Below are 16166 nucleotides of genomic sequence, written 5' to 3' on the forward strand. Positions count from 1 at the left end.
AGGACAGGCAGTGGCACAGAAACAAGGAGGCCCTGGCCCAGGAGCCAGCCACCCTTGCTTCTAGTGCTTATTGCCTTGACAGTGTCCTGAGCTCTCTGTGTGGGACTTGGAGTGGCTGGTGCCAAGGCCCATGCCAGTTCTGTTGGTTGTACTTGCTCTTGTTTCAGGAACTGTGAGTCTTCCATCCTCACCTCGGTGTCCTTCATGTTTCTCAATTAGAACATTCATGTCAGGGCACCCCCAGGTGTAAGGGATGGTACCATCTCAGTAGTAGGCCCCTGCCCCACTCTTAGCACCCCTGTGTCACTCACAGCAGCCCATCCCTTCTGCTTGGTTTCCAGGAGGTGCACTATAAGAACCGCTACTGGCACGACACCTGCTTCCGTTGTGCCAAGTGCCTGCACCCCTTGGCCAATGAGACTTTTATGTCCAAGGACAACAAGATCCTGTGCAACAAGTGCACCACTCGAGAGGACTCCCCCAAGTGCAAGGGCTGCTTCAAGGCAATTGTGGCAGGTACTGCCCATACTCACTCCTGGGGTGGCCAGGGAGGAGGGGTGGGCAGAGATGATGTGGGGTTGCTTGGGACGATGGGGTTAATGCTGCTGGGAGCTGCTTTTAGCTTTTAGCATATATATGCACGCATATATATATATGTATACATGCGTACACATATATGCTCGCACACACGCACACATTCGGAAACTAAAGACCACTGGAGAGGACTGTCTGTGGCAAGAAAAGGAAGTGAAAAGTATGTAGCACTTTCTCATTTGGGTAGAGTAAGTGATGGAAGCATGCTTTTTCCTTAGGGTGTAACTCTGGGTCAGACAGTCCCTTATAGAATCTCTTAAGTCCACAAAGGGTGTGGGAGTGGGGTCTCGGGTGTCTATTCCTCAAACACTACAGCTGGGGTCCCCTCCCCGACAGATCTGGGTTGGCACACCCACAAGTAGGCCATTGTTGAGAAACCCCCCCACGGGTAGGTTCATCAGAAGCGTGAGGCCAGTAACTGCAGGGCCTGCATTCCCTCACCTCTGGAGGGCCCATGGTTGGAGTTGAGTGGATGCAGCCCCCTGCAGAGCACTATCAGTGGGGCTATCCAATTGCTTCCTCCCCCTGCAGGAGATCAGAATGTGGAGTACAAGGGGACCGTCTGGCACAAAGACTGCTTCACCTGCAGCAACTGCAAGCAAGTCATCGGCTCTGGAAGCTTCTTCCCAAAAGGGGAGGACTTCTACTGCGTGACTTGCCATGAGTCCAAATTTGCCAAGCATTGCGTGAAGTGTAACAAGGTATGTTGTCAAGGGAGTTCTGAATGGACTATTATTTCTAGAAGCGTTTGACAGTTGGCAGAGCACTTGCACACACACTATCCCATTCCATCCCCACGACGGCCCTGTGACGTGGGAATTATTATGCTCATTTTACAGATGAGGAGACTGGGAGTAGAAAACAGTACCGGGCCAACTCAGGCTGTCTGAAAGGCACTCACCCTGGAGGCACAGGCAGCCCGGGCTCTAGAGACCTGCCTCCACCACCTAGTTCGCCTTCTCTGAGCCTCAGTATCTTCACCTGTAACTTGGGGATAATAATAGCACCTGCCTCCCATGGCCGTTGTGGTGATTAAATGAGATACTGTAGACCAAAGCGCCCAGCACAGTGCCTGGTACATAGTAGGCATTCAACAAAAGGGTTGTTGAATCTGAATTCGGTGCTACACTCCCTGGTCTAGGCCATCACATCTGGAGGAATCACTTACCAGGATCAGCCCTGGCATGCCGAGTGCTTTGTGTGTGTTACCTGCTCTAAGAAGCTGGCTGGGCAGCGTTTCACCGCTGTGGAGGACCAGTATTACTGCGTGGATTGCTACAAGAACTTTGTGGCCAAGAAGTGTGCTGGATGCAAGAACCCCATCACTGGTAGGCTAAAGAGTCCTTGCTAAGTCGGCCAGGCTAGATTTTGCGCATGGTAAACCAACTCTCATTTTTCCTACTTCGGTTTCATCCATAAAGGCCCCAAAGAATGCCCCCTTCCCTTGCCATTGTGATCCTGAAGGCCCCCAAATAGTTTTGAATTCTCCCCCAGGCCAGGTTAGCCTTTGCAATACAGAACACTTCCTGACTGCTGCTGACTAACGATGCTGTGCTGCGGAGTTCACGAGCCTGAGACCCACACCATGGGCAGGCACTGCGCACGCGTGGGATTCTGGGGGTGGGGGCGGGGAGGGGAGGAAAGGGTGGTGGGGGTGGGGAAGAGGCTAAGGGAAGGGGAGGGAGGCTGAAGAGTGATAGGCTGGGATCATAACACCCCATAGCTGAAGGCTAGCTCAGAGGTGCCTGTGGGCAGCTTTGTTGCCACCCAAGCTAATCATTTCATTCCTCATCTCGCGGCCGCGATCCACGTGCCCTGGGCCCTTTCCCCGCCTCCACTGTTCCCATCTCCCCGGGGAGCCTTGAAATGTACATTTGAGAAGACTTTTGCCATCCTCAGGGAAAAGGACTGTGTCAAGAGTGAGCCACCCAGTCTCTAAAGCTAGGAAGCCCCCAGTGTGCCACGGGAAACGCTTGCCTCTCACCCTGTTTCCCAGCGCCAACCTCCGGGGCAGGCATCCGGGTGGAGAGAGGACTTGTCCCTCGTGGGTGGTGGTTCTTTATAGAAAAAATCGAAGCTTAGCAGCTCCTCGAGGCCCGGTAAGTGCATACCCCACGAACAGCCCAAGTTTGCCTCCTGGTGGCCACTTTGATGCCATGGCCCTGACCTAAATCAAAGAAACTGGTTATGCTGGGAGGTCGGTGCAAGTGTTACAGGGCAATTGCAGTGGCATGGGATTGTGGGTTCTTTAAATCACAGAAGCCTTTGGCTGAGCTCTGGCATCTTCTGAGGTCCTTGAGAGCTGTAGCAGGGTCACGGCGGCATGGCGTAGGGGACAGATCATGGTGGAGAGGGGTGGCCTGGGAGCTGGGCAGATCAGATCCTGCCCTGCGTGCTTATTAGCTCTGTAAACGGGCAAGGCAGCCATGTATCTCTCACTTGTATTCACTCAATTTTCTCTTTTGTTCTCTTTTGTGTTTTCCACAGGGTTTGGTAAAGGCTCCAGTGTGGTGGCCTATGAAGGACAATCCTGGCACGACTACTGCTTCCACTGCAAAAAATGCTCCGTGAATCTGGCCAACAAGCGCTTTGTTTTCCATCAGGAGCATGTGTATTGTCCCGACTGTGCCAAAAAGCTGTAAAGTGACAGGGGCTCCTGTCCTGTAAAATGGAATTGAGTGTTGTTATTTGTGTCCTCACCCTCTGCCCTATACTATCCATAGGGAAAGAGCGGCCTTTCACCTCTTCAAAGTTGTTCCTGTCTTTTCTCCCATTTTACAGTATTACTCAAATAAGGGCACAGTGATCATTCTAGAATTTAGCAAAACCAACTCCACAGCAAAGTTAATTTTGCAATGGCTGCATTAAAAAATGAACACTTAGATTGACTCTTCTGCATGTTTATCATAGAGCAGAAAAGTGCTAACCATTTAGCTGCTTAGTGATGTAAGCAACAAGCCTAAGAAATAAAGCCCCCACTGAGATGCCCTTCGTGACTCAGCTGGGATCCACCGTGTCATCACACGGCACACAAGAGTTGTAGCGGCTGCTTCAACTCGCTGCTCACCCTGTGTTCTGTGAGCAGAAAGAGAATTTACCGAAATGCATGGTTTAACTTCCTCATCAAAACCTCCCTTCTGTTCTTTTGTGCTTTTGATCGACTAATACGAATTTCTAGAAAATTAACATTTGAACTTAGCTGTGATTCTAGATTGACCTTTCCCCCGTACTAACATTTGAGTTCCCCGTGTGCCGTGTTTTCTGAACGTTCCTACTTTCAAGCATGGAACATGCAGGTGATGTGGAAAGTATAGGCAGATAAGAGAGAACGAGCCTGTTTCAAAGGAACATCGTCACAGTGAATAGTTCTGGAAGCTTAACAAAACTAACCCAGCTGTTGGGTGTGTTTTTTAATTAATAATATTTTGTTTTAATTAATAGCAACATAGATTATGGGTTTGGAGACTTGCATGAAAATATTTTAGCCCCCTCAAACGTTCCTTCAGTTTGAAATCATCCTATAGAAGTAACCATAAATCTCTAGAGGGGTAGCTGAGCAGGCATCAGGACTGTCATTGACATGGATGTGACATTTCCAAACAGTGGCAAGTTGAATCCCTTGTAACATAGTAGTTGCTGTTCTTTTGTTGATTTGTTAAAGAGGCTCACCAATGTCTCTTGTGATTCTTAGGACTGTTCCTCAAGAGCTTAGCTCGATTTCTGGGGGAGTGGGGAGGTCACTGTCCTCACAGGCAGATTTCCATGTAGTGCTTACCTGAGATGCCGTATCACCTACTTATGTATTCTATCTAATTGTTATATTACATAATAGAATGAGATGATATCAAAGTGAACATGTAATGACAATACATATTAACATTCTTGTAGCTATGGTTAGAGAAGCCGATGCCTCATTTCTACATTTTGTCATTAGCTAATATCATCTAACATTTCAGTGTATCCTTACAGAAATAAAAGTAGCATATAAATAACTTGCCTCCTGTCATTTTATTCTACTCAGTGTAATTGCTATAAGGTGTCACTACTGATCCTAAAACCTGAATGACGTTTTTTCTTCCTTTAAGGACATACTCAGTTCCATGCAATTGCATGGAACACAGAAATTATAAACGACAAAACAGACCTATAACAGTGCTTGGATCCAACTAAAAACAACAAAAACCCATTCTGACCCAAAATAGCACTTCCCAGATGTTGCCATCCCTTAAAAGGGGCAAATTGATCATCTTGGGACAGAGGGACAGGGGTAGGAAGGACACTGTGGCTGAAAGGTATCAATTGAGAAATCATCACAATCTATTTTGTTGGCTACCCTTACCTTGTGCCTCCTGGAACCCCGGGCCCCTATTGAACACTGCTATGTCCTCAACCGCTGATCTCCAACATTGGGCCTCTCCTTGGGGACAGTGCTTATTTGGAAGGCTGCACATTTGGGCCCATGGACTTCATTCAATGAGGGGGATGAGGTGGGCAGAGGTTGCAGCTTCTAGATCATTGCTACACATCTCTGGGGCTCATGTTCTCGAGCTATTCAACCTACCCACCCACACATGGTCATTGCAGGACAGCACTGAAGGTCCAGGGAGACAGGTGCCTTCTGCATGCTCCCACATGACGGAAGGGTCACCAGAACATAAGGGCACTTAGTCAAACCACATTTCAACTAAAGACAGAGTTGGGAGGAGAGAGCAGTAGTCGATGAGCCTCAGGCCCAGGCCACTACAAGCAAAGGGCAGAACCCCTTGGGTTCTAATATTTACTGTTATAAGGGAATCAGAACTTCTCAGCAAGAAACTATGAGCACATTTATGAATAGGGAACATCCCCTTGTGTTTTCCTGGGAAAATGAGCAACCCTTAAAACAATGAAGAGTCTATCTGTTCATCTGGGGTCCCAAGGAAGTGGGTGGGGTGGAAAACTCAGATGACACCCCTCTGCTTCCTCAAACCTGGGCACAGGATAGAGCCCTGAGGGGACAAGTCTCCCAATTCACTCAAGATGTGGGCTTGTATTCTTTTCTCCATAGGAAGAGACCATGACACATCTCTAATACCCTCCTCCTCTGCTTGCTCCACTTCAGCAAAGCCTGGACCTTTGCAGCATCTAGACTCACCTGTCCTCTAATGATGCCTTCTTCTTAGTCCTACATATTCTCACTGAGTTCATTCTTTGCCTTTCAGTCCACTGACTGCTCCAGGTTATTCTCTCAGCCCCTCCTGGCCCTTCCTCTGTATCTGCCTTAGATTTTATGCTGTCACTTCAACCATTCTTCATCCCCATCCCCTCAATCCTGTTACCCTTTTGCCTTCCTTTTCCACTTGGCCTGCAAAACTCCAGCCCACACCAAGGCCAAAAAGCTCTGATGAGAAAAGCCACACAATTACAGACTGCAGCCATCAGTTGCATGTACTTCTGCCAAGCCCTCAGCCCTGTATCGCCACTGCACCACTCGCTCTACTTCCTAACAGACTTCTCCACCACCTTCCTTGCCCAGGAAACAGACCCATGGGAGTCAGCCTATGGCTATTGCTTGCCACATGATGCCTGCTCTTAACACTTGAGCATCTTTAGAAGTACATTCAAACCTGGGTTCTTGAACAGCTCCTATCTCAAACAATTCATTTCTCAACCAAGTTGTTCACGAAAAATGTCTCGGCTATGGAACAAAACTTCAGTTCTTGACCTGAAAACCCTTTCATGCTGATACCTGTATGATCAGTCACGCATCTCTCAGGGGACAAAGGAGAGAATGCATACATGCATATAAGTCAGATTACTGCTAACCCTCGTGTTTTCAATATTTCAGGAAATTGTACTGTGAATATTTTCGTGTTTATTATACTAAAGGTAAGTCCTACTGTGTACATGAATTTTCATTTTTTGCTATACATTTCATTTCCTTTTTGTTGAATTTTTCATTTACATTTCATGTCCTTTTTGTCTTTAAAGTGTTTATTTATAGATTGAACAGTACATTAAACATGTACTGTGTATAAGAAAGGTTAAAACGGAATCATTTGGGAGTCTGGAATGGATTAATTCAATTTACATAATTTCTGCCCTGGCCAGTGTCGCTAAGTGGTTAGAGCTTTGGTCTGCAGACCAAGGAGTCGCTGGTTGGATTCCAGTCGGCACGTACCTGGGTTGCGGGTTTATTCATTCCTGGGCCTCGGCCTTGGTTGGGGCATGTGCGGAGGCAGCCAATCAATGTGTCTCTCTCACACGAATGTTTCTCTCTCTTCCCTCCCCCTCGTTCTCCCTTCCACTCTCTAAAAAATCAATGGAAAAAGTATCCTTGGATGAGGATTAACAACAAAATTTACATTATTTCTAATGGGAAAAAAATGATTTGATCTTCGAACAATTCACTTCTGGTAAAGCTTTCCTGAACGAATTAAGTTTGAGAACTGAGGTTCCACTGTAAGTGCCTTATACACATTGTATCGGACCCTCACATCCAACACTGGCACTCTTGTCCCTATCTTCCAGATAAGAAAACTGAAGTTCTGAGAGGTTATTTGGTTTTCCTAAAGTCACACAGCTAGTAAGTCACAAATCATCACCCTGGACACACCTGTAGCCCATTATGACACTGCATTGCCATAGAAACGGTGAGCCCCGCCCTAACCAGTTTGGCTCAGTGGATAGAGCGTCGGCCTGCGGACTGAAAGGTCCCAGGTTCGATTCCGGTCAAGGGCATGTACCTTGGTTGCAGGCACATCCCCAGTAGGAGGTGTGCAGGAGGCAGCTGATCGATGTTTCTCTCTCATCGATGTTTCTAACTCACTATCCGTCTCCCTTCCTCTCTGTAAAAAAAAATCAATAAAATATATTTAAAAAAAAAAAGAAACGGTGAGCCCCTTTGGGCAGGGACAGTGTTTGACACATCAAAATGAGGAAACTGCCATGCTCATTGACAAGCATAAGACTCAGGAGGAAGGAGGGGAAATTTTAGTTACCAAATTTCCAGCAGAAAAAACCTTTTCTCCCTCATAATTAATGGGAGCAGGATATCAATAACACATCTATTTGAGTCTCAATTGAGTGAGCCAGCAAGTGAGCAGAGGGATGTTCCAGAGCAGGAGTGGAGCAATGCCCAAATTAAAGGGACTTGTTTCTTCCACCTCTTCTGGCAGCAATTCTGACAGTGAAGTTAACAAAATATTAAAGGAGAAAAGGCAAGTTATTTCAGAAAACCCTGTAAAGAAGCAAAAGACTGGTGAAATTTCAAGAGCCCTGCCATTTTTGAAGCAGAACAGCAGCAGCAGAGATGACATGTTTCAGATTGGGAAGATGAGGTGCCCTAGTGTTCGGGACTTTCAAGGAAAAGTCCTAATTGATATTAGAAAATATTGGATCACCCTAGCCAGTTTGGCACAGTGGATAGAGCATCGGCCTGCGGACGGAAAGGTCCTGGGTTCGATTCTGGTCAAGTGCACATGCCTCGGTTTCAGGCTCCTCCCCAGCCTGGCCCTCGTCAGGGCTCATGCAGGAGGCAACCAATCAATGCGTTTCTCTCACATAGATATTTCTCTCTGTCTTTCCCTCTCTCTTCCACTCTCCCTAAAAATCAATGGAAAAATATCCTTGGGTGAGGATTAAAAAACATAATAAAATAAAATTGTTTAAAAAATATTGGATCGATTCAAAAGGTGAAATGAAAAAAGGGTCTTTCTTTAAATCCTGAGCAATGGAGCCAGCTGAAGGAACAGATTTGTGACATTGATGATGCAGTAAGAAAACTGTAAAATCAGAGCCAAATAAAACTTGTACTGTTGCTTTAATCTGCCTTTTTATATTGTCTTGTTTTATAAACATTGTTTTCCAAGATATTGTATATTTGGATTGTAAAACAATTTGTAAGAACACTTTCTTAAAAAAATGTGGATTATTTACAATGTTCTCAGTGTGCCCTAGCTGGTTTGACTCAGTGGATAAAGCCTTGGCCTGCGGACTGAATAGTCCCAGGTTTGATTCTGGTCAATGGCACATGCCCGGGTTGCAGTTTCAATCCCCAGTAGAGGGTGTGCAGGAGGCAGCCAATCAATCATTCTCTTTCATCATTGCTGTTTCTATCGCTCTCTCCCTCTGCCTTCCTCTCTGAAATCAATAAAAATATATTTAAAACTTTTTTTCTGAGTGAAGCTAATTGTCAACTTTATTAAGGGGGATTGCTCTCTGTCCACCACCTAGTATAAAATGAAATCAGGCAATACAATCTTAATTGTTGTGGTCTTGTTTGATCACAAGAATTGGTACTATTTAAGGCCCAAAGTTAACAGTTTATAGACCTTTTAATTTACACTCAGCTTTTACATTCAAAGGGATTTATATTTTGTTGAATTTATAAACTTTTTATTTATGAAATCCATAGTTGATCTTTTTTCTCCTAAACAAATGTCTAGGCTTTGATTTCCCGCCCTCATGATACTTCACTTTCCCCTTTTTATCTTTACTTCATTTTCCTTTAATAACTTGTTATGTTCAGTTTTCATTTTAGTTTTTGCTTTTTCTTGAATATATTATGTTAATCTAGAAAACTGGTGAAACTGTCAAAATGTTAGTTATCTCAATAAAGTACTTGTAATTAAAGTATTATATGAGAACTACAATCACTAATTCTGTATTAAAGATCAGGAGATATCTATAATAATAAAAGCATAATATGCTAATTAGACCCGATGTCCTTAGGGACGACCTTCCAGATGAAGCCAGGTCCTGGTGCTGGAGGGAAGCCCAGGTCAGGGTGTCAGAGGGAAGCCAGTGCCAGCAGCCAGGGGAAGGAAGGCCAACTTTTGCACAACTTTTGTGCATCGGGCCTCTAGTAGTTTGATAAACAACATGGCTTGTATGAAAACTCTAAGCAAGTTAAGTGTATGTCATTACCTGTAGTGTTCTGTGTAGTAGTTATCTTATTGCTTAGTCTGTACAAAATAATGATTTAGATGTCTGATTTGCTTTCACTTATTAAACATCACCACAGGATGTCTATAAAATCAGATATTGTTAAATTAGACTAGGATTTAATAAAAATTGTGAAAGCTTACTGGCCTAAGATTGCATTTTATAACATTAAGTATGGATTATATATAGCCAGAGATATCACTGAGCTTTACTGTTATAGTAGGTAATGTAGTCAGTTTTTAGGGGAAAGAGCATATACTTGTGTTTTTTGGCCTTTGCTTCAGTAAGCTTGGGTCTTTTGCAGTTATCTACTGGACTTAAATGTTACTAAATTTTAGCAGAGATTCTGATATGAATGTCATTGAACCATGATGACAAAGCAGACACAGATTAAGGCACAAGTTTCAGGGGCTTGGCAGCAATAGACAGGGCATGGTGTGCCTTAGAAAAAAAATGTAAAGGAACTATTAGCAGTTAAAGAAGGCAGTAAAGACAAAGAAATTCTCTTCAAACTAAATTATATTTTGATCACATGGATAGGACACAATTCTAGATAGAATAGCAAAAAGGTGTAAAGATATGTAAATAATCCTTTTTGACAAATTATTTTGGATAGCTAAAATAAAATTAAAAATGGCTACTGCCATATCAGACTTGCACTATTATACTAAGTTGGATTGTTAACTATATCCAAAACAAGACGCCTGGTGCACGAAATTCGTGCACGGAGGTGGGGTGTCACTCAACCCAGCATGCACCCTCTCCAATCTGGGACATCCCTCTCACAATCCAGGACTGCTGGCTCCCAACCACTCGCCTGCCTGCCAGACTGATCACCCCCCCCCCTTTTTTTAATATATATTTTATTGATTTTTTACAGAGAGGAAGGGAGAGGAATAGAGAGTTAGAAACATCGATCAGCTGCCTCCTGCACACCCCCCACTGGGGATATGTCCGCAACCAAGGTACATGCCCTTGACCAGAATCGAACCTGGGACCCTTCAGTCCGCAGGCCCAGGCTCTATCCACTGAGCCAAACCGGTTAGGGCCTGATCACCCCTTAAACACACCCCTGCCAGCCCAATTGCCCCTAACTCTCCTCCCCTACAGGCCTGGTCACCCCCACCTGCCCTCCCCTGCAGGCCTGGTCCCCCCCAACTGCCCTCCCCAGCTGGCCTGATTCCCAACAACTGCCCTCCCCTGCAGGCCTGGTCCCTCCCAACTGCCCTCCCTTTTAGGCCTGGTCCCTCCCATGCAGGCCTGGTCCCCCAACTGCCCTCCCCTGCAGGCCTGGTTCCTCCCAACTGCCCTCCCCTGCAGGCCTGGTTCCTCCCAACTGCCCTCCCCTGCAGGCCTGGTCCCCCCCCCCCCAACTGCCCTCCCTTTCAGGCCTGGTCCTTCCCAACTGCGCTCCCCTGCAGGCCTGGTCCCCACCCCCCAACTGCCCTCCCCTGCAGGCCTGGTCCCTCCCATCTGCCTTCCCTTTAAGGCCTGGTCACACCTAACTACCCTCCCTTTCAGGCTTGGTCCATCCCAACTGTCCTCACCTGCAGGACTGGTCCCTCCCAACTGTCCTCCCCTTCAGGCCTGGTTGCCCCTAACTGCCCTCCCCTGCAGGCCTGGTCCCCTAACTGTCATCCCCTGCCGGCCCAGTCACCCCCAACAGCCCTCCCCTGCAGGCCTGGTCCCCCGCAACTGCTCTCCCCTGCATGCCTGGTCGCCACCAACTGCCCTCCCCTGCTGGCCCGGTCACCCCTAACTTCCCTCCCTTGCCAGCATGGTCACTCCTAACTGCCCTCCCCTACAGGCCTGGTCACCCCCACCTGCCCTCTCCTGCAGGCCCAGTCACCCCCAACAGCCCTCCCCTGCAGTCCTGGTCACCCCCAACTGCCCTCCCTTTCCGGCCTGGTTTCCCCCAACTGCCCTCCCCTGCAAGCCTGGTTCCCAACAACTGCCCTCCCCTGCAGGCCTGGTCCCCCCCAACTGCCCTCCCCTACAGGCCTGGTCCTCCCCAACTGCCCTCCCCTGCAGGCCTGGTCCCCCCCAACTGCCCTCCCCTACAGGCCTGGTCCTCCCCAACTGCCCTCCCCTGCAGGCCTGGTCCCCCCCAACTGCCCTCCCCTGCAGTCTGGGTCCCCCCCAACTGCCCTCCCCTGCATGCCTGATCGCCCACAACTGCGGTCTCCTGCCGGCCATCTTGTGTCCACATGGGGGCGGCCATCTTTGACCATATGGGGGTGGCCATCTTGTGTGTTGGTGTGATGGTCAATTTGCATATTACCTCTTTATTAGATAGGACATCTATACTTATAATAGGGTAATATACAAATTGGTCCGGGATGCCGTCACGTAATGACCGAACAGCAGGAGGGTGGGGCAGCAATCTACAAGTGGTGGAGAGCTACAGGAGAGTGGGCAGCGGGTGGAGAGCTACAGGATGGCGGGGCAGCAAGCTACCTGCAGCGGAGAGCTACGAGCAGCGGTGGGCGGGGCCACCAGCTGAGGCAAGAGGCAGTGAGCTACTTGTGCGTGGATTCGTGCACAGATCCACTAGTTTTATAGAATTGCCAAAGACTTGATTTCAAAACCATCTGCTAAGGCCACATATAGTTATCAATTTATCTGGCAGCTATTCTACCTCATTTTTTTTTTTACATTTTAGATTTTTTTTTTAGCGTTTTTAGCAGCAACCCTAATCAGTGTGTAATTGGGGAAATAAAGAAATCCTTTTCTGGTATTTTACCCTTCATCAACTAATAGGTACCAAAGTGTTCAAATAATGTTTTAGACAAATCATACTTGTTAACTTTCCCTTTTTTGTAAACATTTTTATCCTGTTAATTGGGGAGATTTGTATTCCTTATATATACAGAAAGGGTAGTTAGAACACAGAACTTTGATCTTGGTGTATATGGAGAGGGGATAATGGTTGAATTTCCTAGGTTTATATGAATTTAAGGAGTGTATGTATTTTGAAACATCTGCTAATAGAGAGATGGTGCTGAAATCTATTATTACCTAGGCATTTTCTAGCTATTTAGCTTATGCCATAAGTTAAACCTTCATATAAGGAAGGCAAAATTTGTTGACTGCTAAACTTATTTAAATAATGTTACTAGATATGCAGTATGTAGAAATTATTAATGTTTGGTGTGTAGGAAAGGATGAAAACTGGGTTAAAATAAGAGCCAAATTAACTTGTACTGAAAGGGCACTTTTGTTTTCTGTTTAAACTTTATCTTCTTAAGGTTTCTTCAGGAAGAAAGCTTGGCATTTGGGGGCAGCCATTTCTTCCAGTGTAATGCCAAAATGAATTTAATTAATACCAGCCCTTGAATGTACTCAGCAGCAGGACTTTTCTAATTGGGTTTTACTCTTTGTCTTTTAAAGTACAAGCAGCATTTGACCTATTTCCAATGCTCTTGGCACTTTATTAAAAGAATCAATAAAAAACTATGTATAATTTAATTATTCTCTTTTGTTTTGCTTCATAAATACTTAAGACTGTCTTTTGAAGACTGTTCCTACCTCATTAGCTAGTCAAGATCCTATGATGATCAACCTATTCCAAATAATGTTTTTGAAAAAAAACAAAGATTTGAAAATAAAAAATATGTACATCTTGGGCCTTGGCTACTGAGGAGAAAAGAAAAAAAAATTGAGAATTAAGTGTTCCTGACAGGGGCATGTTAGAAAAGTACTATAAAAGTTTGAAATATTCAAAAAGTTCTGGCTAGCCTTGGCTGGTGTGGCTTAGTTGGTTGGGCATCATCCTGTGTGCCAAGAGGTTGCTGGTTTGATTCCTGGTCAGGGCAGATGCCCATGTTGTGCACAAAATTCCCAGTAGGGGGTGTGCAAGAGGCAGCCAATTGATGTTGCACTCTCACATTGATGTTTCTATCACTCTCCCCCTCTCCCTTCCTCTCTCTCTCTAAAAAAATAAATTATTTTTAAAAATTTTAAAAAATTAGAAGTACTGGCTATTATTTAGGAATCTCTCCTGATATTCTTTGCTATTCACTTTTTATGGAAATTAATTAAGTGAAACACTCAAAACTTTTTATTGTTTCTTAGTGGTGTTTTTCCAGATAAATTCTAGGGGTAAATATTTCCAGCCACAAGTATGTAATTCTGTAACGGTGGAATACCTGTATGCTTTGTTTGGTGTATCTCCCACGGAGATATCAATGAATATACTACTCCATCTGTGAACATTTTAAATGCTGAAATTGTTGTTAACCGAGTGGGTTGTAGAGCCCAACTGCTGGGGTTCAAATCCTGGCTGCTCTGCTGTTTTAAAGTTATGAACCCTTGGGCCAGTTACTTAACCTATCTGAGCTTTTTTCCTCACCTGTAAAATGAGACTTAGAATCCCTACCTTGCAGAATTACATGCAGATTTCATAATGCAAATGCTCAGCAGGGTGACTGATAATCAATAAAAGCACTCAATAAACTTTAAGCATGTATTTTATCTCCATCACCAGAGATAGTATATTAACTACCATGCAAGCCACAGGACACTGTTCTCACTCCCCAAGCAGTATGGGTGTTGGTTTTATAATCAGACAGACTTAGGATTGATCAGCTCTGCCTTTCTGGTTGAGTGACTACCAATCTCCACAAACCTCAGTGTCATCCTAGGTAAAAATAAATAACCACACCTTGTAAGGGTTTGAAGTGATGCCTATAAAGTACCTGGCATATAGGATGTGCAGACTTTACAGTTATTATAACACTAGAGGCCTGATGCATGAAATTTGTGCAAGAGTAGGCCTTCCTTCCCCCGGCTGCCAGCACTGGCTTCCCTCTGGCACCCGGGACCCAGACTTCCCTCACAGCCCCAGCTTTGTCCGGTAGGTCATCTGATCTAATTAACATATTACACTTTTATTATTACTAGAGGCCCGGTGCACAAAATTCATGCACGGGGGGGGGGGTGCCCTCAGCCCAGCCTGCACCCTCTCCAATCCGGGACATCCCTCTCACAATCCAGGACCACTGGCTCCTAACTGCTCACCTGCCTGCCTGCCTCCCTATCTGATCGCACCTAACTTCCCCCCCTGCCGGTCTGGTTGCCCCTCACTGACCCCCTGCTGGTCTGGTCACCCCCAACTGCCCCTCCTGCAGGCCTGGTAGCCCCATGCAGCCTGCTGCTCAGTCGTTTGGTTGCCCCTCACTAACCCCACTGCCAGCCTGGTAGCCCCACATAGCCTGTTCAATCGTCTGTTCAGTTGTTTCGGATGTGATGGTCACTTAGCCTTTTATATATAGACATAGTTGGTGAAATTATTAAACACTGGAATTGGATTGGTGGGGAGACCAAGGACAAAATAACCTTTCTGGGGCCTGCTTCAACAAACCAGACCTGGGGAAGGGGGTGGGCACTGAAAGTGACACAGGGAATTGACGTGATAAAATGTGACAGTATGCCTCCAGGCTTTTGCTTCCTGATACTTGCTACTGTTTTATTAGTCCCAAACCTCCAGCTCTTGCCAAAATGAGTTAGTGACTCTTCAGTATGAGAATGAAAGGGTCTACAGATATTGTACTGCAGCCCCCCTCTTGCCTGATAAAAGGGCTCAGAAGGGCCATAACGTACACAATCACATGGCCATAACTTATGCACACACAGGCACCTTGGCTAAGATTCATGTCTTCAGATCCCATTCTAGTGTCCCTTACATTATTCCATACCACACTTTGTGGTTGTCAGAGATTAGAGGGAGCCTTTAAAAGGCTTTACAGTGTTCATGACATAGGTGGAAGAAATGTGCTCATCCTCAGAATACACAAGAGAGAGGACACCAAGAGAATATCCAGAGAGGAAGGGAAACTGGAGGCAACCAATGTGTCCCCTAACAAGTTCAAGGGCACTAGCCCAGGGCAGGCGGGGGAAATCTGGATCATGTCCATCACTTCACAGCTATAAACAAGGTGCTTTGATTGCATTTCAAGTTGTGTGCACACCAGGGGTATCTTAGTTCAACAGCTCCAACAGAAAGACCAACAGAATGGAATGCCAAGTGGGGAATAGCTGCTACCATTCTCATAAGCACCAGACCTCAAAGACTGAGGATATACAGGACCTTACCTTATAGAATACAATAACTAGTGGAGCAGAACACATTTCAAGATTGAAAACAACCTTTATAGGCAGATCAGAACACTGGTCTCACCACGCATAGTAAGTGATGTCATGGAGAGATGGGTATATAACAGTATAATCACTGCCTGAACACACTCAGACTTAAAAATCAAGTGTGTTTTCCTCGTCCATGGCAAGTACCAAAAGTGAGCTTTACAAGGGCCAGGAGAGGAGGAATGGGGAATGACTGTATAAAGGGTCCAGGGTTTCTTTGTAGGGTGATGAAAATGTTCTGGAACTAGATGGTGGTGATGGCTGCACAACACTGAAAGTACTAAATGCCACTAAATAGTGACTTATGTGAATTTCACCACAGTAGAAAGAAAGGTACTTTAATCACTGGCTTCAAGTATAAGTCAGACCATCACAGGGAAAAGTAACACAGGAAAGAGTAACAAGCATTGGAATAGGTGCAGGAAGACCAGTGTTTTGAAATTCACATCTTACTGTCCCACAGGGGGAACTCTGCCAAATCCCTGATTAGCTGGAGAGAAGCATCA

At 45.7% G+C, this 16166-nt stretch overlaps 1 protein-coding gene across 32 annotated transcripts in view; it reads left to right on the top strand.

Moving 5' to 3' along the window:
- The window catches only part of FHL1 (four and a half LIM domains 1), a 73105-nt gene extending 68519 nt beyond the window's left edge, over positions 1–4586 (top strand). For 14 of the 32 annotated variants that reach the window (XM_080653428.1, XM_080653432.1, XM_080653424.1 and 11 more), the window contains 4 exons: positions 342–516; positions 1126–1295; positions 1736–1922; positions 3082–4586. In XM_080653428.1, the coding sequence (XP_080509554.1) occupies positions 342–516; positions 1126–1295; positions 1736–1922; positions 3082–3236 (687 nt within the window). In that variant the 3' untranslated portion in view covers positions 3237–4586. Of the gene's footprint in view, positions 1–341; positions 517–1125; positions 1296–1735; positions 1923–2493; positions 2694–3081 lie in introns of all 32 variants that reach the window. The other 18 variants (XM_080653441.1, XM_080653449.1, XM_080653447.1 and 15 more) reach the window with 2 other exon arrangements.
- The last annotated feature ends 11580 nt before the right edge of the window (positions 4587–16166 follow it).

Source organism: Plecotus auritus (assembly GCF_963455305.1).
Source record: "Plecotus auritus genome assembly, chromosome: X".
Taxonomy (NCBI): Eukaryota; Metazoa; Chordata; class Mammalia; order Chiroptera; family Vespertilionidae; genus Plecotus; species Plecotus auritus.